At 41.5% G+C, this 21,906-nt stretch overlaps 3 protein-coding genes across 9 annotated transcripts in view; 2 read left to right on the forward strand and 1 right to left on the reverse strand.

The window, feature by feature from the left end:
* rnf17 (ring finger protein 17) lies at positions 1 to 21,756 on the forward strand. Of its 3 annotated transcripts, XM_086090702.1 has the most exons (38): positions 1 to 217; positions 886 to 998; positions 1,084 to 1,181; positions 1,688 to 1,763; positions 1,936 to 2,025; positions 2,106 to 2,209; positions 2,280 to 2,448; positions 2,941 to 3,017; positions 3,841 to 3,915; positions 4,342 to 4,559; positions 5,233 to 5,322; positions 5,570 to 5,728; positions 5,807 to 5,978; positions 6,583 to 6,712; positions 6,785 to 6,972; positions 7,436 to 7,565; positions 8,156 to 8,312; positions 8,662 to 8,777; positions 8,879 to 8,996; positions 9,721 to 9,838; positions 9,924 to 10,121; positions 11,073 to 11,220; positions 11,310 to 11,422; positions 11,652 to 11,742; positions 11,824 to 11,945; positions 12,383 to 12,548; positions 12,620 to 12,731; positions 12,811 to 12,974; positions 13,253 to 13,372; positions 13,441 to 13,521; positions 13,596 to 13,712; positions 14,699 to 14,749; positions 15,120 to 15,230; positions 15,304 to 15,424; positions 15,798 to 15,933; positions 15,999 to 16,185; positions 16,806 to 16,923; positions 20,594 to 21,756. In XM_086090702.1, the coding sequence occupies exons 1-37, from the start codon at positions 160 to 162 to the stop codon at positions 16,905 to 16,907; spliced, it is 4,596 nt and encodes a 1,531-aa protein (XP_085946828.1). In that variant the 5' UTR covers positions 1 to 159; the 3' UTR covers positions 16,908 to 16,923; positions 20,594 to 21,756. The 3 variants fall into 3 exon arrangements, with proteins under 3 accessions (XP_085946828.1, XP_085946826.1, XP_085946829.1); XM_086090700.1 differs by lacking the exon at positions 20,594 to 21,756 and having other exon boundaries at positions 2 to 217; positions 16,806 to 17,076; XM_086090703.1 differs by lacking the exon at positions 20,594 to 21,756 and having other exon boundaries at positions 6 to 217; positions 8,159 to 8,312; positions 16,806 to 17,076.
* Positions 17,356 to 21,906, reverse strand: part of cpap (centrosome assembly and centriole elongation protein) — a 9,257-nt gene continuing 4,706 nt past the window's right edge. For 2 of the 3 annotated variants that reach the window (XM_086090710.1, XM_086090709.1), the window contains exons 8-18: positions 21,165 to 21,297; positions 20,925 to 21,090; positions 20,607 to 20,738; positions 20,412 to 20,513; positions 20,255 to 20,345; positions 19,949 to 20,082; positions 19,768 to 19,845; positions 19,023 to 19,163; positions 18,868 to 18,952; positions 18,543 to 18,663; positions 17,356 to 18,365 (exon numbers count right to left, since the gene is read on the reverse strand). In XM_086090710.1, coding sequence (XP_085946836.1) covers positions 18,173 to 18,365; positions 18,543 to 18,663; positions 18,868 to 18,952; positions 19,023 to 19,163; positions 19,768 to 19,845; positions 19,949 to 20,082; positions 20,255 to 20,345; positions 20,412 to 20,513; positions 20,607 to 20,738; positions 20,925 to 21,090; positions 21,165 to 21,297 — 1,376 coding nt within the window. In that variant the 3' untranslated portion in view covers positions 17,356 to 18,172. The remainder of the gene's footprint in view (positions 18,366 to 18,542; positions 18,664 to 18,867; positions 18,953 to 19,022; positions 19,164 to 19,767; positions 19,846 to 19,948; positions 20,083 to 20,254; positions 20,346 to 20,411; positions 20,514 to 20,606; positions 20,739 to 20,924; positions 21,091 to 21,164; positions 21,298 to 21,906) is intronic. The other variant, XM_086090711.1, reaches the window with a different exon arrangement.
* ttf2 (transcription termination factor, RNA polymerase II) overlaps positions 20,596 to 21,906 on the forward strand; it is a 16,028-nt gene continuing 14,717 nt past the window's right edge. Inside the window, exon 1 of one of the 3 annotated variants that reach the window (XM_086090707.1) lies at positions 20,596 to 20,744. The gene's annotated coding sequence lies outside the window, so the exon portion shown is untranslated. The remainder of the gene's footprint in view (positions 20,745 to 21,906) is intronic. The other 2 variants (XM_086090705.1, XM_086090706.1) reach the window with 2 other exon arrangements.

The raw sequence follows: 21,906 nt of genomic DNA on the forward strand, positions 1-21,906 counted from the left end.
CTATTTTATTACTTTTTTTAATGGAGATTTTCATATGCAGTCATGCTAATTGAGTCACGTGATGTGGCACGCTGCACAATTTCACGTCACTGTCTCTCGGGAGAATAAAAATCGCGGTCTTCTTGTTCGCCATTAACAAAACTACCAAAAAAGTATAAAATGGAACAACGCAACGCAATCATTTGCTACTTCTGTGGGAATGACTACACTCTGCAAGGTATATTCATCGTCTTGTGAAAGTATTGTTACCATAAAACCAGAAAGTTACTATGAGTAAAGGTGTTAGCAACTAAGAAGAACTAGCAAGGCTAGCTACAAAGTAAGCTAATGTTGGCGTGCCAGAATATGATTAAAACTAAACTAACGTGTGTTAATTTTATATTTCGTCATTTGTTAGCAGTTAAAGGTAGTTTAATATGTATGTGAACGCAGCACAATTGGTTTAATGATGGTCATACATGGTGAAAGGATTTCTTTGCTTCCACCATTTTTCAGTTCTGTTCGGTTTGGCACTAAAGGCATTTGGGGACGACGTCAGCCGGGCAAGGCCTCAAAATTTGAATAAAGTTTTGTTTTTTGGGGGCTGGAAAAAATAAAGTAAGTATGGGAGGATGAAGTGACTCAGCAATTTTCTGCCTTCAGAGGTAGCGCCATAACTTTTAAGATGGCATTTTTCTGTATTTTTTGGGGGGGGGTTATGTTTTGTCTTTTGGGTTTTTATTTTTGATGGTGGTCGGGGTGGGGTGGCGGTGGAGGGTAATGGAAAGTCACGAGCAATACATAATGTGGTAACGAAATCCTTTGGATATTTTTATGGCTTCTGAAGTAGTAGCAACCATAACAGAAACCGCATAACTGTCCAACTGTTGTATTTTCCCCACTCAGAGAATGAAGCTGAGGACAATCTGCCTCGTACGCTTGTATGCAGTCACATCTTCTGCACGTCCTGCCTGCAGTCCCTGGAATGTGACAATGTGGTCAAGTGTCCCGAGTGTGAGGTGAAATGACATTGAAGTGGCCTTACAAGTGTTTGTACAATACATGTTGCCTGTGCTTGTGGTGAATGAAGGTCCTCTTGAACAGGTGGAGTCGGTCCTGCCTGAAGAGGGCGTGTTTGGGCTGCAGGAGGACAACCGCATCATTGGCCTCATCTACACCACCAAAATGAATAAGATGAGAAGGTCGGACTGGCCGATCAATCAGTTTTATCACTCAACTTGAATTCATCACTCAGGACGATTTATTTGTTATTGAAGAAATTGGATGTTGTTGTTGGGAAAAACGTAGATTTATTTTTTGGGGGAAATTGTTTTCTTTAAAAAAAAAAGATGAGGTAGATTAATTACATGCCCGAATCATATATCATGTTAGTCAAAGTGGGGGCTGGGGGTGGCGGAAAACATCCGTCATTGACGGGGGAAGTCCGTGCGTTCAAAATTGGGGGGGGGGGGGGGGGGGGGGTTGCTTAGCCTGGTGGGAGGGCAAGGAAAGCCTGGTGGGCCGCCGGGCGAATAACGCTGAGGGAAATCCTGATTATTAAATTGTTGAAATAAAAAAAGTTTACAAATGTTTTGACAGATGTATGGCACTTATTTTTACATTATCTGCAAAGAAAAAATATTTTATATCTGTTCTATTTCTATGAAATTTGGCAGAAGTTAACAGAACTTGCTACTGTGTCTCTTAGGAACATTCGTAGGAAAGTCGTTAAGACTTTAGTGTTAACCTCTGACATCACTGGCAACCCCGAGGATGACAAGCAGGTATGTATGCATTCAACTTCACTGCTGTCTTGTGTTTTTTTAAGCATGCGGTAAAAAAAAACTGAAACAGCGAGGCCACGAAAGATGAACCGCGATAAACAAGGGAACACTGTACACCCAAAAAGCGAGCAAGCCTTTAAAATCATATGTGTTTATTAAATGTTTTCCTCAGCTGGAAGACCCTGAGGAGATCGAGAGCTCTTTTGACGAGGCGTTGGCCATCGCTGCAGAACATCTGGCCAAGCTGGAGCACTTGGACCAGGTGGAATACATGCACTTTTTATCCACAATACTGTAGGCTTGTGTGGAAGTGCTTGATTTTTTTTAAATGTATATGTGCAGAATTTAACTACAGGCCTGGTAGAGCAAGTGAAAAAAGAGCAAGTCCGACTGAAGATGGAGATCTCCCATGTGGCTGACAAGGCAATGCACGACATCCGGAAGTGGTACGACCGCCATGACATGTGTATGTCGTGCTTCCTGGAAGGTGTTGTCATTGATTTGTGTGTGCTAAAGGCGAGACATGCAACTTGGTCAGCTCAGCGGACTGAGTGCTCACTTCTCAAACACCCACACCCAAGTGTGCAAAGTCAAGGCGATGATGGGCAAGCTGGAGAACGCCGTGCAGAAGGCCAAAAAGTTGCGATGTGTGCCCTTCCTGAAGCAGTATAGCAACTGGGACCAGGTGTGTGATGTTAAATATTTCCTATGTCAGGCCTTTTTTTCAAGGAATGACCCCATCATAATCCTAACAGAAATTAAACATAACTACCACATGTACCTCTTAATGTCATAGGTCTCAGAGGTTCGCAAACTCTTTACATCATCGTGTCAAACTCAAGGCATTGGGGCCAGATCTGGCTCGCCACATTATTTTACGTGGCCCGCCTGTTATAAAAAATAAATAAATAGGCCTTCTGTTCTCGAGAAAAAAACAAACATTGATTTTGTTCTAAGACTTTATTCATGGAGCGTAGCTGAGGTAGTAGAGTAATTGTTTTTTGATTTTTTTTGGTGCGCCGTCCCCATAGTAGGTATGGTGTTTTTAAAGGCTGCTGCATAATTATGGACCCCTGGCATCCACAGTTTGAGAACGACTGCTGTAAACGTGTTCCTAATATTCGTAGGAGTAATGTTAATGCTAAATTGGTCAGTTTGAATGTGTTTTTTGTGAAAGATTTTGAAGACTCTGCGGGCCCCTGTGGATGACCAGTCCTTCAACATGAAGTGCATCACCATGGGCTGTGGATTGAGGTTTGTAACCATAGGGCAATTCATCATCCGTGTAAAATAATAATAGTGGAAATTCACAAGCAATGGTCATTCTTTGACAGAAACAATGCTAACAAGCATGTTTGTTTGTTTGTTTTATTCATCTTTTTACTTTCGGACACATTATTACAGGTTACATCGATCACATCACATCATTTGCAACATTGACATCCGAAAGAAGGGCTGACGGGTAGAAGCCATTGCTTATTAGTAACCCGTGCCCATCCATTCTTACTAAACGCATCAGTCATATACATTGATGATGATTATCATTGATTCATATTGTTATCCATCAATCCCAGACTTATGTCTGCACACTCCTTGCTCAGTTCATCTGGAATGCCCCCGTGTAAATTGCGGCTAGTCCCAGTCATTTGGAATTGGTAAATCGGTCCCCAGACGCCACCAACAGGCCCACCCTACCAGGCGAGCAGCCAAGGCGAGCGCATGCTCTCTCGTTCACCAGTAGGGTCTTCGCTGACCTCGGATCAGCTTTCACACATGTTGTGGCTTTCAGAAGAGTAGATCGACTTGCATTCTGTTGTATTGTGGCGGCCGTGGCTCAGGGTGTGGAGACGGTCGTTCAGTAACCAGAAAGTCGGTTGGTCGATCCCCGCTATCCCCAAGTCACCTGTCGTTGTGTCCTTGGGCAAGGCACTTCACACACATTCCCTCCAGTGCTACTCACACTGGTGTATGGAAGGTGCAAATGTTTGGTGGTGGTCGGGCGGGGCCGTAGGGGCACATTGGCAGCCACGGTTCCTCGACAGATGCGTCCTTGATTCTGTGTTTGTGTTTTGTCCAGTGTTGGCTTCAAGTCACAGTTTCTGAACCAGAGTATGGACTTGTTTCTGAAGATGGACATAGGCAAGCCAAACAAGTGAGTACTTTTAAAATATCCTCATAGTGGCCGGGAGCCTTCAACTGCAGACTGGTGCAACCAAGCTAGCATCTCAATTGTCAAATCAAATTCCCCCATTTAAATGAATTGAAATTCCAGTTATCCATTCTGTCCCCCTGCCCATCGTAATAACGAGAAATAGCGCTGTAAAAAAGAGAGTAATTTCATAGTTTTTCTACGATGGTGTGCTAACTTCCACTCTCTAGGCTAACACAATGTTGTAAAATCAGAGTGACTACATCTTCTAGAATGATAATAGCAAGAAAATTAGATTAACCATTGAATTGGCCAGGTTAGGGTCTAATAGAGCCACCATTTGAGGAAATCCAGTATTCTAGCTCACCATTTAATTACTGCATTTATCTTTTTTGTCTTGTCACTCCTGTGTTGTCCTTGATCGTCTAGACTGTCTATGGTGCCACCGGATGTCCAGCAACACAGCAGCGACCCAAGCCACGGCAAAGTCAAGAGTCCACTCAGCCCGAGAAGGAGGAGCCCAGTTTCTCGCTGCCTCTCTCCGAGCCCGACACGTAGTAGCAACCGTTACCAGTACACATCCACCTCTGATAACAGTGATCCTGATATTGTCGTTGAGGAATTTATAGAGTCGGAGGAGCAAAATGGTATGTCCAGATTTCCTTTGAAAGACTTACTCATTCAGTTTGTCAGTGGTGGGAAGTACAAATACACTGGCTTAGTGCAGTGGTCGGTCCATAGGCCACTTTGGACCGGGCCGCAAAGTTGAAAGAATGAAAAAAAACTTACTGTACTTCCGGTTAATTGATTAGCTAATATTTTATTCTGAAAAGTCACCCGATTCTCTTTGTTACGGCGACGGACTCTAGTCTTTATGCATGTCGAGATTAAGATTAATTAGCTTTAAGGTAATAAATGTTGAGTTACATGTTCTCCACCCCTTATCCTAAATCATTCCAATATTAACAAAGATGCACCCATACTCAATTGTAATTGAATAGGCTAAAATATATTTCCCCTTATATTTATGATAATTTTTTCCCCCATGTAAAGTTTCCAACTTTGAAAAATGACTGCATTTTGCAACCCTACCGGCAACTTCAAATTCATTTTCAGCCGTTTATTGAACAGGAGAAAAAGAGTTAAACACCCATTGTTTCACCTCCAATTTGCATAGAGAGTTGAAAGGAGGACGTTGTTGTGTCACTCAAATGTAATTTATAGACACCTAAAAGAACCCAAGGTTGTAGTATCTGTGTCTTTTGTGCTTAATTGCCCTTTAGAGATCAATAAAGTTTTCTGCATCTAAATTTTCTACAGTTGCCCCTCTCACTGGTCCGGAGTTGGCCAAGCATAAGCAGAGATCACGCAGGAAAAAACGCTTCAATTTGTCTGCAATGAGGAGAAAAGGTATGAAACATTTTGTAACACTGAAACCCAGGGTGTTAGTCAGTTTTTGTTTAGATCAATTTTCCAAAGTGGAAATAATGAAAATTTAGTTGAACAGCCAGGACATACACATCAGTGATTCCATGTAATTCACTCAGCGGCGGCTCTCCGCCGCTGAGTGAATCCGAGCCGCCGCTATTTCGAGCCAGCGGGGCGGGGGGAGAATTCATCTTTACTCTACTGGAAATGCTTTTCCTCCTGTCCTCAGTTGGTCAGTGGGTGGTGGTGTCCCACATAGTCAACCCCACTCACTTCTACGTGCGCTATTTGACCGAGAAGCGAGAGTGTGACATTCTGTCCGAGAAGATCAACACCTTCTGCAAACTGGACATCAGTTGCTTCTCCACTGCCGATGAAGTGCGAGCTGGTGTGTTCATTTTTAAAAGTAAATGTTGGATGTTTGTTGTAGATTGTTGCAAAGAAACTTAAAGCTGTTTACTTTAAGGCACCACGGTCTTGGCGAAAGGAAACGAGGGTCTGTGGTGCCGTAGCAAAGTGTTGGTGGTCTTCCAAAATGGTGGCAAGAACAGTGTGGAAGTTTGTCCGGCTGAACAACTTAGTCACATCTGCATCTTCTTCATTGACTACGGCTTCACCAAGAGCATGAACATGGAAAGGTAAACTCATGTCGCGATACATTAATGCAGGGGTGGACAAAAGTGACGACCCATTCTGTTCCTTAACATTTGCATTATCAAGGGACTAGTATTTGTTGTATTTATTTATCAAATAGTAGCTTGAGTAGCAAAGTTTTAATATTGGAAAAAGTAGTCAATTTTATGAGAATAACGTTAATTTTGTTAGTATAGTTTTAAATTTGAGTATCAATGTTTGCATATCCCAAAATAAAATCTTAAACCTTTTGATTTAAAAACATGTGTATAAAGTTAATATTGTCAAAAGTGTTAATTAAATTTTATGTGAATACGTTCATTTTACAAAAACATCCTAATCTTACGGTATTAAATTCTCTTAATTTTGCATGAATAAAGTCATAGTTTTATGAGTATTAAGTTTTTATATCATGAAAATTAAGACATCTACTTTCATCATTTTACTTGAGCAAAGTCATATTGTGGATAGAGTTGTAATTTTACAATAGTCATATTTCATTATGTAAATATTGTAAGCAAATGAAGCGGCAATTGATTTGAACACAACACTTCTAATTAATTCCAGAAAATTGGCTGGTTTTCTTCACCCATCCCTTCCATTTTGCAGGGATGTCTCAAGCACGGTGTCCTCAGTGGACGTGGTGAACAACTACCTGAGGAAGATAAAGCCGGAGCTGCTTCATTTTGCTCCTCAGGCTATCCGATGTTCCCTCAAAGACCTTGTCCCCTACGATCTGGTGAGGTTGTCCATCCCACTGAATATTGTCCATTTAATGTCATTCTTAACATCAATTTAAGCATATGTTTAGACGAAGGGCTGGAGCAAAGAGGCTCAGGTGGCGTTCTGCCAAGTGGTGGGTTCCGCCGCCGTGGAATTGATTTCCTTTGGTCAAGACAGAGACGCCCTGGTGGTGGACCTCCACAAAACTCCCATGGAAACACCCAACAATGTTCCCTTCTCGATCCGCGATTATCTGGTGCTCAATGACTTGGCCAGGTACTGCTGGTACACTATCAGAAGCACTGAGCTACGGACCTACATTCTAATATTCATTCTATGAAATTGTATTAATTCCCAACAGTCACATTTCAGCCTCTATGTGCTGCAATGTCAATCTACTAAAGCCCTCTGCACACTGACTGACACGGCTGATTGGGACCATTGCAAATAATAATGATAATAATAATAATAATTTAATTGGCAACTCACGTCTTACACAATGATTGAGCTCTGCACTGACATGTTGCAACGCAAAACCTGCAACTCTTGTGTCGTGTTTTTAGGCTCCACGCATATTATATTACACTTTTTTAAAATTATTTAAAAAAAAAAAAACGTGAGTGATTGATTACGTTCGGTAGGTCCAAACGCACAATCTGCCACTGATGTCACACTCTGCTACTATCACACATTGTTAATGTCCTTTTTCAGCGTTGTATTATATTATTGCCGCCATCAGGTTTTATTATCCAGTGAAGCCAACCGTGAAACCGCTCAAGTACTACTCTGCTGTCCTACCCCAAATCCACGTGGAACACAATGCGGTGGTGACACACATCAACAGCCTCGATGACTTCTACATTCAGCTGGTACTGAACACAAGAAAGAACACTGCCACCATAACTGCGTCTGAGAAGTCTTATTGTAAAATGTACATAAAATGTAACATTTTTTAATTAAAGGGACAGTGTTAAGAATTATTATTTTTTTCATCCTGTAGTAAACTAATAGAATGCAACGACCCGAGTTCAAATGTACGCCAACTACGGTGCCTCAGAGAGACCATACTCTCACCTCTCACCAATTACAGTGTTTGCTAAGTTTTTTGCCGGTCGCCCCATTCGATAAATATTAGTCAGCGCATATCGCAAATAATAATCGCTCGATGTCAGTCCGCTGCACCCCACCACAACCCTTCCCTCAAGTTGATGAATAGGATTTGGTGCATATACTTTATCCGCAGGTCACTTCTCCGACGAAAGAAACCTTTGGCTGATAAGGCGATGAAAAAAATCTCCCTATTTTTCACAACACAAAGTTAGCAAGTATACCTATGTGCTTCTCGATGACACCTGTAATATTTGACACTCTTTATGAATAGCATTTATCTTAGCGCCAGATTAAAATTAAATCTAGATACTTTCCCTGATCTCTACTCTTCATTAATGTGTGCGGCCAGCAGACTGACAACATGGAGTCTTTGTTGCTGAAAAACAAGCTTCAGGAGTGCTATAACACCAAGAATGCAGAGGACCTGGTGGTTTACTGTCCCATGATTGGCCAGGCCTGCGTGGCCCGCTTAGAAGACAACTTGTGGTGCAGAGCCGAGGTCATAGGTAAGGCAGTCAGCGTCCTAATCCTTATGTATGCCAATTTTCTACCACTTATTATGTACATAAAGTCAGAATGTCACGATCATGAAAACGTCGGACTCATGCGTGAAGTTTTATGATAGTTAGGAAAAAGTAATAGCCTGACCTGTATATAGTCTAAATCAAAAGAAAAGCTTAATTTTATGTAAATAAAGTCAAATTTTATGACTATAGAGACAAACATTTTTGGATTTGAAGTATAAACGTTTAACATGACTTATCGAGTTAAAAAAACATGATGCAGTTAATATTAAAAAACTTTTTTTTTTAAAGAGAGATCGTCATAGTTGTGTGTGCGCGCGTGTTTTTTTAGGTCATCCAGTGGACAGAAAGGTGGAGGTGTGCTTCATTGACTTTGGACTGAAGACAACAGTGTTGGTCAGCGACTTGAGGAAGATAATGGATGAATTCTTCTTCTTGCCAGCATTGGTAACAGTGCTTACTTTGATTTAAACCTTATCTATACTGTATACTCAAATGGTCTTGTGTGTGTGTGTGCTTGTGTTTATTTTTGTGTGTGTATCATATAGGCGATCCACTGCTGCTTGTCAGACGTGCTTCCTCTGGGCGGAGAAACGTGGAGTGACGCCTGTGTGAAACGCTTCTCCAGCCTGGTTTATGACAAATTCTTCACCATCGTGGTTACAGGTTAAGTGAATTTAAAAATCTAATGACCACAGGTGGGCGCTTCCGTCAATGACGATGCTCACCTTTCGCTTATTATACAATGACGCGAAGCCTTGAAAAAATACACAGACTGAGCATTGAGTGAAGCAGGATTACTTCAGTCGATTGCGATGAGTACACACGGTTCTTCTCATTCGTGAATTTTTGTGAACACGTCAAGCATGCATTTAACAAAATAAATGTATGTGGATCTGCGATTTGGCTGCCAACCAGTTCAGGGTGTACCACGCCTACTGCCCGAAGCCAGCTGGGATAGGCTCCAGCACCCCAGTGACACTGGTGAGGATTAAGCCATTAAGAAAATGAGTGGATGGATGTGGATTATTCGACAACTTGTAGGTGCGCAGTGTGGAAAATGTGGGCAATGCAGACACCATGTGGGGGCACATTTCGCTGTGCGGACCTCGCGGACACGTCAAGCATAAATCACTAAATTACTTCCTTGACACCAATTGCTATTATCTTTATAGCAAGGGGTTGTCTTAGGGTGAGAGCACTAAGATGTGATTGGGTGAATGTTTCATCAAATAGGTGAGGAGATGCTTAAGTTGATGTATCCACAGAAACCCCCCTCCACAAATAGGTACATTTGTGAAATGAAAACTGCGAGGAGGTGGGGGTTTACTGTGTACGCTTCTTCTGAAACTCACCAACTGCTTAACTCATTCTATTGTTCTCCAAATAGACAAATCTGCCATGACAAAACCTCTACCAGTCAAGCTGCTTGAGATCACCCCAACTGACTCACCCACTGACATAGCCGAGGTGCTAATTAAAGAGCAGTTGGTGTGCTCCAAAAATGGGTATAATCCCTTTGTTTTCTTTACAAAATAGATTCATAAATGGTGACCTTCCATTGACTTTTTTTTATTACCCCGCTTGCCAAAGGCTTGAGACCAACATGGACGAGGTCCTCGCCAATGACAGTCCCATATGGGACCCACCGCTTGAGTTGAGTGGTCTGGAGTTCCAGCCTCGGCTCAACCTCCTTGGCAGCCTCAAGGACGCCAAAGTGCGAGTGAGCCACATCACTTCACCCAGCAGCTTCTACGTCCAGTTCGTCCAAAACGACTCTCAACTTAAAAGGTACGTTGGCTGGTAGAGCAGCCATGTAGCACGTACATATAGTACAGCCCAAAATTTGGACACACTTTCTTATTCAATGCATTTGCTTTATTCTCATGACTGGTTATTTTGTAGATTCTCACTGAAGGCACTAACTCCGTATGAACAAGGGATGCAACGGGGTCTCGCTCTTAGACCGGACTGTTCGTTCCGCCCTGCACAGGACAATACGCCCTTATGAACCGCGGGACCAAAATGGGTTAAAGGAAACACGAGCAACATGAACTTATGTATATTATTATTATTATTATTATTATTTTGTATACATATTTTATACTACTGTATAGTGTTAAAATTGTCGTTGCACAATCCAATTTTTGCTAACTAGCAAAATGAGAATTTTGGGGGAAAAATAGTTCTCTTTACGCACAAATCACGTACCGAAACCGAACCGAATTAGTGTCCCAAAAACGGAGGTACAGGCCGTACCGTAGGCTACCTGTACCGTTGCACCCCTAGTATAAACTGATGTGGAGTTACGCACTTATCAAAAAAAAAAAAAAGGTGAAATAACTGAAAACATGTTTTATATTTATAGATTCTTCAAAATAGCCATCATTTGTTCTGGTTAATTTTTTTGCATACTCTTGGCAATCTTACCTCTGGGAACTCCTTAAAGACCGTTGAAAAACGGTGCAAAGAAGTAATCAGAGAAATTTGTAGCTATTTATGTACTTATTTTATTATTTTCACCATTTTCTTGTTAAGTACATACCTCCACATGTGTTTGTTAGTTGTTATAGTTGTCGCCATAGTTATGCCTTCAGTAGTTAAGTGGATAGTTCGGTAGGTTGATCTATTCTGTAGGTCGCAGAGCTCGGATTCGCACCCAAAGTCTCTTTTCCGAGTGCAGAATTTGCAACACGATCATTTGCGAGTTGAGTTGCTTGCTCTGTGTTAAATATATTCCAGACTGAATGAGCTTCTGAATGAGGCGTGTGAGCTCCTGGAGCCTCAAGACGTGGCGTGGAAGCCAGACATGTTCTGTGCAGCTCACGTCAACAAAGTTTGGGAAAGAGGGCTGATCTGCTCCGAGGTCTCGTCCGACGACATCGCAGAGGTGTTCCGTCTTAGCTTTAAACTCGGCACTCGTGCTAATTTCAGTGAACAGGTCAGTAACTTGGTCTGCCATGTGTTGCCTGGCAATAGGTGATGTGCTGTGACCACGGCAACAAGATGAAGCTGCACATACGCAACTTGCGGCCACTCTCGGCTTCATTGGAGGGTTATTTTGCTCTGGAGTGCTCGTTGAAGGACATCAAGTAACACACTTACACACACACACACACACGGTTTTAGTCATTCTCAAACTAATATATAAAAATAGTAAATGGTTACACTGTATTAATGGGGACTAGCGTGCCAATAAAACAAACACAAAATCATTTACTCCTCCTGATTAAAAGATCTGATATGATTGTGACCCAAAAAGTCTGAGAGATCATGTTGTCACAATTAATTAATTAATTTATATTTGCTTTTTTATAACAGACCAGCAGGGGGCCAACCCACCTGGACCGCCACAGCCTGCGACAACATGCGCCACCACTTGTCAGAAGCCTCAGCTTTCATCACCATCCAGGTCTGAAGACCATGTTCTTCCCCTTACACTTTTATGTTCTGCTCCTGAAACCCGGGTTCTAACGTATTCTGCCACTGCCAGGAGCTGACCGATGAGCGGCCGGTAGCTGTGACTCTGATGTGCACTGACAAGATGCGAGAGTTGGTCAGCCTGTCCGACTATCTGGCCCGCGAGGGTCTCGCCCTCCGGGAGGGGAAGCCAGTGTGCGTCTCCGTTCAAACACATGCACATTAATTGATACATATTTTGATAATCGATTCATCGTTGAGAATTACCAAATGCCTCTCAAATAGTAAATATTCTCAGATTTATATAACCTTTAATTAAGGCAGACTGATTATCTTTGTGCTAACATCTGTGTTTATTTATTTTTTTCAAACAATGATAAACATTTTTGCCTATTTTCTGACATGTTACAGATCGTATCATTCTGTTTTGACAGAAGTTTTTTTTTTTTAATTAGAGCAATCAATTCATCAACAAATAGTTGACAGATTCATCAATTATTAAAATAATTGTTAGCTGCAGCCCTAAAGTTAAAGTGTCAAGCTAGGGTTAAGGATTCAATGTTGGATTTCAAACTTGTGAACTTTGTAGTGACCATTTTGATGGCCCAATAAGCTCTATTGTTGTCTTGCAGCAAGCTGGCTAGTCCTCCTGAAAAGCCAAATGAAAGTGATGCTCAGTCCTCTGACACCAGCATACAAGCCACGACTTGTAAATGGACACCTCCGCCTTTGCCAGTGTACACTTCAACACCTGCCCCCCCCAGACCAATCCCTCGCACAACCAGGCCCATCGAGAAGGTGCTCCAACCCGAACCGCCAACCTAAACTAACATGACACATGGAAGTGAATGCTGCTTGTTTGTGTGTAGGTGAAAACTAATCTGTACAAAGCACCAGAGCTTCCTCAACTGGGCCATAACCACATGACGATTTCTGCCATCAAAGAGGATGGACTCATCTACGCTAGAACCGACACGGCCGGTAACGCAAACAAACTATTTCGCTGGTGAGACGTTCAAGGACCCTGGGTCCACTGGAGTTTGTGTTGTGTTGTCTTCAGGGTGTCATTTGGATCAGCTGAGGGTGAAGATCCAGCAGAGCATGAAGACGCTGCCCAATCAGAAGCCGTACACCTGGAAGACGGTACAGGGATGCGTCGTCATTGGACCTGACATGTTGTGGTATCGGGGCCAGCTGCTGGAGGTCTTGGGGGGACACGTCAAGGTGGGTTATCATTTGCTCCCACCTGCTGGACCGCATTCAGAGTCAATTTTGTCTGCCTCCTGGTAAAAACAGAATGATGATTGTCTGATCAACTCAAGTGGATAAAACTCAAAATGTATATTAAAAAAACAAAAACATGGTGATTTTATCGTATTTCTTAATTTAGTTTGTACTTGTACCAGTTGAGTCAGCATCAGAGAACTTTGGGTGGTCCGACACAGTCGAACCCTGTTGAATCTTAGACGTTGACTATGAAAGAACCGTCTTGGTGGTTGCAGGTCCAGTACGTGGACTACGGCCTGGTGGAGAACATTCCAGTAGTCCACGTGTACCCCCGCCTACTGTGCGAAAACATCCCCCAACTGTGCATGCCCTGTGAGCTACACGGCATCAAACCTGTGAGACTTGACATTCTGTATACAAAGCACAGATGCAATACTGCAGGCAACTGAATCCTTCTCCTTAGGTCGCCGGCAGTTGGCATCAGGATGCCGTGGAGCTTCTCAATGAGATGCTCTTGTATCGTCGCGTGGATGTCAATGTTGTGGTACATATGCGCGCATCCGCACACACACAAATAAAGATAAGTGCTGAATGAGAGTGTGTGTGTATGTATGATAGAAGCTACCAACTGATCCCAGACAACCACTCGCGGTCGAAATCTTCTTGGATGGACTGAGCCTCAACACCATCTTGTGTCACCACAAACAAGCCCTGATGGACCAGACAGTACCACAGGTGTGGCAAAATATGCCAAAATGTTGTTTTTGTGGCCAAATATAGCCTGTTCTACATGTTTCCATTGCTCAATGTTATTATTATTATTTTTTTATCAAATAGTGTATTATTTTGCATTCCCATGAGAAACTACCACTGCCCTGGCCAATTACATAAGTTTTGTGACAATATATGCAGCATTTTTTTCTGCCAAAAGCTAGATTTTTTTGGCCAAACATATTTTTAATGGCAAAATATCACATCAATTATTACAAATCTATTATTTTGATGGGAAATTATGTCCTTGTATAACCACATGTGATCAAAAATAATGCTTTCCTCAATAATTTCATTACTTTTGCGACACTAAATAGTGTTTTGGGGCAAAATTGGAGCATTTTTTTCCTGCCTAAAGCCGACCTATTGGGTTATAAAATTAAATGACTGAATATCACATTTATATTGGAAAATTACAGATTTGAGCAAAATTTTATTCATTCATTTTATTGGTGAAATTTAACATGCTATGGCATCTTGGGTTTTATAGTATTGCATTCCTGTGTGAAACTAGTGTCTAACATTTTTTTATGACAATGTATAGTGTTTTGGGGGCAAAGTAGCATTTATTAGCAAACTAAATGTAGCCTTTTGTGAAATTATAGTGTTTAAATGTCAAAATATGTAATAATATACCGTTTTAAAATGTTTTTATGACCTGTATTGCCTTTAACTGAAATGCCAAATATAGCCTTTCTGTTAGCAAATCTAGTTTGTTTTTTTGGCAACATTTTGCTTTTTCATGGGCAACAGTCACTTCCTGTTTGAGCATAATTTTAATGGCTAATAACAGCAGTTGTATAAAACAAAATTCCCATAGTCTAATGGAGCTTTTATGAGACCAGTTTTTAATTTCAAAATATTACATTTACAAAAAAAAAATTGTGGCAAATCTAACATTTCAAAAATGTGTAGCTTTCATTTGTATCTTTTTTTGCGTGCGTGTGCAGGCACCTTCTCTGCCTGTTCCCATTTTGGACACCTGGGACATCGACACAAAGGTACTGATTTTTTTTTTTTGTAAATCAGTGATTCTTAAAGTGTGGTATGAGTACCACTAGTGCTACTCGACTTCTACCAGTCAATCACTACATTTGCATTTAAAAAAATATATAAAAAATCTTGGACTTTTATGACTATGGTTTCAGTCTTTTTCACATAAAATTTGGATTTTATTCTTGTCATTTTGCTTGCAATTATACAATTTTACAAGTACAACCTGTGTTGGTTTTTGGCCTACTACGCTCAATGTTGGTCATTATAGTGGGACTTGTTTTTTTTTTGGTGGTACTTGGTATCAAAAATTTGAGCGGCATTGGTGCGGATTTATAATTCTGTTACTTGCGTATTGTCACCGCTGTGCATCCTCAGGGTCTTCTGGACTCCCCGGAGGAGATGTTGGGGCCCTTCTTGGAGCCATGCCAGCCCAAGGATGGTCAGCCTCTTAAAGCCCGCGTGAGGCACGTGCAGACTCCCAATGAGGTAACCGCGGTGGAATTATGACACTCAGAGGTACGCATAAATTTAGTCACGACATCACGTGTCGCCGCTACAGGTGTTCTTGTCGTGGGAGGCCATGGCCTGGGAAACAGTGGATGGGGAAACTTTGGACCAGTGCATGTCACAGATCAACGCCGATGTTGCCAGCTTGTTGCCACTCACCAACTTACCTTGTGGTAACACAAATACAACAGGCTCTCAAACGAAAGTTACGACTGTAACTACGGTTCTATGAGTCCCTCCCGACGACCAGATGGCGGTGCTTCAAGCACTGAATGTTCCCTGTGCATGCGCAAAGAGAACATTCAGTGCTTGAAGCACCGCCATCTGGCGGTTGGGAGGGACGAAATAGAAGTACGGTTAAACATTAACCCTCCTTTGAAACCTTAACACTCTTTGAAACAGTGACTTGAAACGCTAGATTGGAAACCGAATCATATTATTTGAAACTAACTTGAAAACCTAACCTTAGTTTAAAATAGCTACATGGTTTTAGTGGCAAAATAATAGTGTAATTAATAGTACTGATAAAATGATTGTGTTTTTCAGGCGGTTCATGTCTGGCGGAGTACACTGACGGCAACTTCTACCGAGCCAAGATGCTAAAGATCATCAGCGCCGAACCCGTCCGGATCCTCATCCAACATGTGGACTTCGGCTCAAACGACACCGTGCCTGCCAGCTTGTACGAATGTGTCGCAATATCCTTCATGGCCGGCGGGCTCAGTGGATTTCTGTCTTTCCCTTTAGGCTGCGGCGGATGCCGGCCAAGCTGCTGTGCTTCCCGTTGCAGGTGCTGAAGGTGCATGTGGCGGGCTTCAAGGCTCCCAGCGTCAGCACGGAGGATCAGGTGCTACCCTATAGCCCGGATTGGAGCGTCAAGGCCACGGTGGCCATGGTCGACCTGCTGCACGGAGACATAACTGCCGTGTTTCAGGTAGGACATTTGGCATATCTTGGCAGTTGAGTCACAATTTGAGAGGACAAAAGGTAGTTATACAAAAAATCAATTAGTAGATTGTTTGTCAGTAAACTTGCAATTTGATTACGGCCCCCCTTTTCTTTTTTTAATACATTATACAGTAACTTAAGACAAAGATAATGACATTCAACCCCCCAACTAATAAATTTGAATATTGTACCTGAATTAATGTGTAGTTTTATACAAATGTGTCCTTTTTACGTGAATAGTCAAAATTTTACACTAATGTGCAGTTGCGCACAATGTGTCAAATGTGCAATTTTACACCAATATAGTGATTTTATGCAACCACCCCTGTGCCCCCCAACCGCGCGCTCCTGCCGATGGGCGCGAGCGTGCAGGGTGTCTCAGCTCTCTGAAATGCATCGGAGAACTGAGACAGACACACTCGCACCCTACTCTAGTTCTCAGTTGCAAAATTTTAGGGGAAAAGGGTTGTAATTTCCAATAGTCTTCTTCCTGGAAGAAATGTCATTTGGAAATCTGCTGTTGCAAATTGTTGGCATTTAGTCATAAGGGGAAGGAAATACTGGTGGTGCGTGTGCAAGAAACTAAGTGTCTCCTTGTCCATCCAGTGTGAGGGCGCATCCGCTGAGCCGACCGTGATGTTGTACAACCAGCTTGGACATTCCATCTTCTTGCCTCTACTGGCCAGTGGCTTGGCACAACCTGAGTGAAGTTCCATTGCACACGGTTTGTTTTGTTTTCTTTTACGTTCAAGCTGGCGCTGTGTTCACTAAGAAAAAGTTGTTAGACTCTTACTTTATGTTCTTAAGAGTCCATTTAAGTTGGAACTTTGTTTAAATGACAACGACAAGTCATTAAAGTGTGTTGTTCTTGAGTGCATCAGAGCTTTTTGTTTTTTTACACACCAAACATGTGTGATACATTTATCTGAATTGTTTATAAAAAAAAATACAAATATAGTGGTCTAGCTAGGTACCACCACTTAAAGAGTGTTATTGCCACCATGAAAAGAAAAAATATATTACTCAAGCATATTAATATAGCAATAATTTTACAAAGGTTAAGTCTGAATTTTAGAAGAATATTGTTGAAATTTTAGTCACACAATAAAAAACAAAACTGTTGTAACATTTATGTACAAATTTAGGAGATGAAGATGCAAATTTCAGGGAATAAATAATTTTCTGATGAAAAAAGACTGAAATATTGAATAAACTCATTTTACGTGATCAAATTCAGTTTGTCGTCAATTTTCATTTGAATTGTCAAATTAGGGAATTTATTTGGAATTTAATTGTTATAAAGGTGTAATTTTATGGGAAGAGAATGTGAATAATTTTATTTAAAAAATATGCAGTCGTAATTATACGTGAACATAGTTGGGATTAAGTCATTTTTACAAGTACCGGTAATATTACAAAAAAATAAACAATTCATTTTGAGGGTTAAGGTGCAATTTTAACAAAATTGTCCTTACTGTGAAAAGTCACAATTTTATGTGAATACTCAATGTTCCAATTGTAATTTTTAGAGAATAAAGACTTAATAGTTTAGAGTTGTGATTTTACAGGAATGAGCTTGTGCATTACATAAAGTTGTAATGTGAGAATAATGTACATATTACAAATAACTGCTGTAATATCTTAAATAAAAAGCTGCTACAATTAATATTACATTGAAAAGTTTACACACTCTTACATTTGTTAAATTTTATTTAAAAAATATATATAATTATAATATTGCAACATATTTTTTTTAAAGGACTCATTCCTCTTAACGTTCAAATGCGTTTCTTGTACTAGCAAGGGTTTATTCATTTTTCAACTTCACGACATAGTCCTAACTCCTAAATTAACATTTTTCCTAATCAGTGTGACTGTAACACACCAAGGTGGAGTTCCAAACTGGAAGAAATAAATAAATAGAAAAGCCTCCTTGTGTTTGGCCGCGGTCCAGAACAGTACTTATGGTGAGTCTACTGCCGCTCGTCTGTCAGCACGTTTCCATGCTTGTCTTTGACGCGCAGCCGTCCTCCAGGATATCGCGTTTCCTGCCGCCCGTCGGCGTAGACTGTTTTAACCGTGCCGTCGGGGTACTCTCGCCTCTTGTAGTCGGCCGTGTGCACCTCCTTCTGTCCTGTGTTGAAATGGATCTCCTTGGTGCCATCCCTGTTGGCCACCAAGACATCATTAGTGACTTTGCTTAGCCGATTTTTGTTTTTAATTTAATGTTTTAATTTTGACACACAGTCATACTGCTATGGAGTATAATGTAATTTTTATGTGAAGTTCAAATGTTCTGATAATAAATAAGTTATTTTGTTGTGCAAATGCGCGCATGCGTACGTTTTGAGTTGTACGACAGTTCCATCCATCATGACGCTTTCCTCGCTGCCGTCTGGGAAAAGAGTCTTCATCGTCTGGTCTGCAAAAGTGATTTCCTTACGGCCATCTGGGAAATGTTTCTCTACCAACACAAAATGGATCCCGCGTTGGTAATAGCAAAATATCCACTCGATAGGATACATATTGGTATAAATCATATCATGCCTTACTAAGGAATACAATAGTGCGATATTCCAGAATATAATTTAACACAATACCTGTACAATGTTGGCAATGAATAAGGTTACCAAATACAGACAATATTGTTAAATGGTGGTTTGCTGACCCGTCTGGTTGTTGGGGAAGTGCAGGACCTCCACGCCGTCTTGGTACGTGATGTGCGTAGTCCTAGTGTCGGCATAGTAGTACAACTAGTGACCAGAGGACAACTATTCAGGAGCTAAAAATAGACAAGTCATGTGTCCAGTGAGCTGCACTCACCACCCTGTGGTCGGCCGTGACCTCTTTGGTGTCACCGTTGAAGAAAGTTACTTTAACTGTAACGCCGTCACATGACACCTCCTTCGTGGTCCCGTTGGGGTATACGATGACGCGATCGCCACTTGTCAGGACCTTCTCTACCTGGAATACCCAAGGTCATATTTACGTTGGCCCATTTTTCTCTCCGTTGTAAAGTTGAACAAATACTTAAGGATGAAGTATTGTAAAACGGGCAAATGTTCAATCTGCAACAGTCATCTCTTTGTTAAGTCTTTTGAGTACCTTCATTCAGATTCATCATCGTAAGACTTGCTTGGTCCTCTTCCACATGCAACCATCACTTAACATTTTTTTGGCTCCTTCTCTACCTTTATTCATCAACTCTTAAATATATTTTTTAAGGCCTTCCTCTGTCGTCTTTTATACAAGTCTTTAGGACATTCCCCACCTGCAAACGTTGCCTCCAATATAAGAGCTTCTTCACCTCTATTTGTCACCTTAAACCAAAGTCTGTTTTAGTAATTTCTCCAGCTTAAATATTTTGTAGGACTTCTCGAATCATCGGCTCTTTTTTGGGACGTTCTCCAACTACAATTGTCACCCTTCATGTAAGTCTCAACAACCTTCTGTACTTGCAAATGTCACCTTTTACATAAGTACAATTACAAATTTAAAGAAAAAGTAAGTAAAAAATAATAATAATAATCATACTTTGTGTGAATCCATAGTGCCAGTTTTTTCTTACCTTGCCATCGGGGTGTCTGATAACTTCCTGGACGGATTCAGCCTCACTTCTCTCTGCTTCATTTGACTCTCTTACAATCTGAATCAATCACAATGTTTCATCATTATTATTATTATTATTAAGCTCTAATGGGGAATTGTTAGATCAGGGAAAGACGGTCAGAGTGCCTTCCGTAGCTTACCGGCGAGCAGCTCTCAGAGTGTTGCTCATTTTGAGATTTCTCTTTGGCAGCCATTTGCTTTTCCTCTGATATTTGTCCTAATGATGAGGAGACAGAAGAGGACTGTGTTGGCTTTTTCAGGCTGCTCTTCATCCCTACACACATACAAGTTTCGTATGTTGGTTTGACTTTCCCAAACTTTTTAAAATGCGTTATTTGTAAGAGAACGCCATATCACACTTTTTCAGTATGCTTTTAAAATATCAGCCCCCACCAAAGTGGCACTAATATTGTCTGAACATTTGGGTCGTTCAAAGACGTCTTCACCTTTACTCGCATTTGCAGTGGAGTCGCCTTTAGCGGGTGCTGCACTGCTGCCATGTGGAGGGCTGACGCTCCTTCTCGAGTCCAGGGGATTCTGAAAAAACATTTTACGTGATTGAGGTGATTAATGGTAACTTTTAGTAATGGTCGAAGTACTCACGGCAAACGTGACTCCTTTGCCAACAGAAGGCACACGTTTGTCTTTTTCTGCATCCGCACAGTTCTTCAAGGCATTCAGGCGAAGTTTTTCCAGCATGCGCACCTTAAGTGAAAATATAGAGAAGCACTTTTTAAAAGACTGAAATATAACAAAGATTTTTCTGTTATTTTTTTTGGTTGAAGGTCTGCTATTTACCTCATCACTCAGCTCATTGTTCTCCTGGCCTAGCGAGTCGATCTGCTGGCGAAGGCGACTATGAGTGGCGGACCAGCGACTCTCCTTCTTCTTCAGATCCTCCTGTAGGGAGCTCAGCTGCTGCTTGAGAGCCTCAAGGTACGAAAGGACATCACGTTCAATTCAACTTTATTTGGCTCTGCACTGGAACAATACACAACTCAAAAAGGTATACAAAACAAAACAGTGATGTTGCTTAAAATGTTCATTCTGAGCTATTGCACGAATACAATTGGACCGTCTCCTCTTGCGTAATTTTATTGAGACACGAGTGTGTACCTGTATCTCCTCACGTTCCTTTTTGTCGGGCATGGCTCTGGCGGCCGAGGCGTGTTTCTCAAAGAGTTTGCGTTCACGCTGCAACTTCCTGGTTTCTTCCCTCTTGTACTCCTCAAATTGTGCCAGCTGCTCGGCTCGCTGCTGCTCCCACGCCAGCCGCTCCTTCCTGGACAACCCGACCATGTTAATAGAAGCGCAAGGACACGGGGTTAGTGGTCATCTTTTTTTACGACAGGTCACCTGAGGTTGTCCTGGTTTTTCTCGTTCTCTTGCCGAAGCTTGGCCAGCGCCGCGTTTTCTTTCTTGAAACGCTCGATCTCGATCTCCAGCTCCGCCAGTCGCTCCCTCAACTGTGTGGATTGTACCGGCTGCCCTGTTAACAGCAAAGGTGCACAATTTCATCGGCTATTTTCTGACTTGATGACTTGTGGGAGCGAGATAAGCAGGGTGGTAGACCCTGGATTGGTCCAGGGTCGACAACCAATGACAGGGCGCTCACAGACCAGTGCACAAATTTCAAGGGTTCAATTTCATTTCAACAAGCTCTGGATCAAAACATTAAGATTAGGACACGGCCGCTGTTTTTTCTTTTTTTAGGCTGATGCAGATTCCTGTATTTGGCAGAATCAAAATTACTGGTTTTTTTCCCCCCCTCGGCCTAGACGTCACTATTTTTCATAGTTCGGCTGTACACAGGAGTGAATTGTGTTTTTACTTTGTCTTCATGATGCATTTTTTGAGTGGTGCGATTTATACTCCAGTGAATATTCTTTTTTTAATCACTTAACACTTAGAACAATTAAAAAAATAAAAATAAATTGGGTTTAAAGCACTTTGAGTTGTTTCTCTACATGATAGGGTGCTATATAAATAAAGTTTGACTTGACTTGAATAAAGATACAAAGGAAGAATATTTGACTGTTTACAGTACTTTGTCCTTAAAACGGAGGAAAAAATCCCAGCAAAAACAGACTTTTTTTTT

This window comes from Leptonotus elevatus, chromosome 12, assembly GCF_054856555.1.
Source record: "Leptonotus elevatus isolate MCC_2025b chromosome 12, RoL_Lele_1.0, whole genome shotgun sequence".
Taxonomy (NCBI): Eukaryota; Metazoa; Chordata; class Actinopteri; order Syngnathiformes; family Syngnathidae; genus Leptonotus; species Leptonotus elevatus.

Bases quoted from the DNA above. Each gene is read 5' to 3' on its own strand.
- rnf17 (XM_086090702.1), top strand. From the start codon at position 160: ATGGAACAACGCAACGCAATCATTTGCTACTTCTGTGGGAATGACTAC. The intron at 2,210-2,279 runs GTACGACCGCCA...TGTGTGCTAAAG, and splicing joins ATGCACGACATCCGGAAGTG to GCGAGACATGCAACTTGGTC. The intron at 5,729-5,806 runs GTGTGTTCATTT...GTTTACTTTAAG, and splicing joins TGCCGATGAAGTGCGAGCTG to GCACCACGGTCTTGGCGAAA.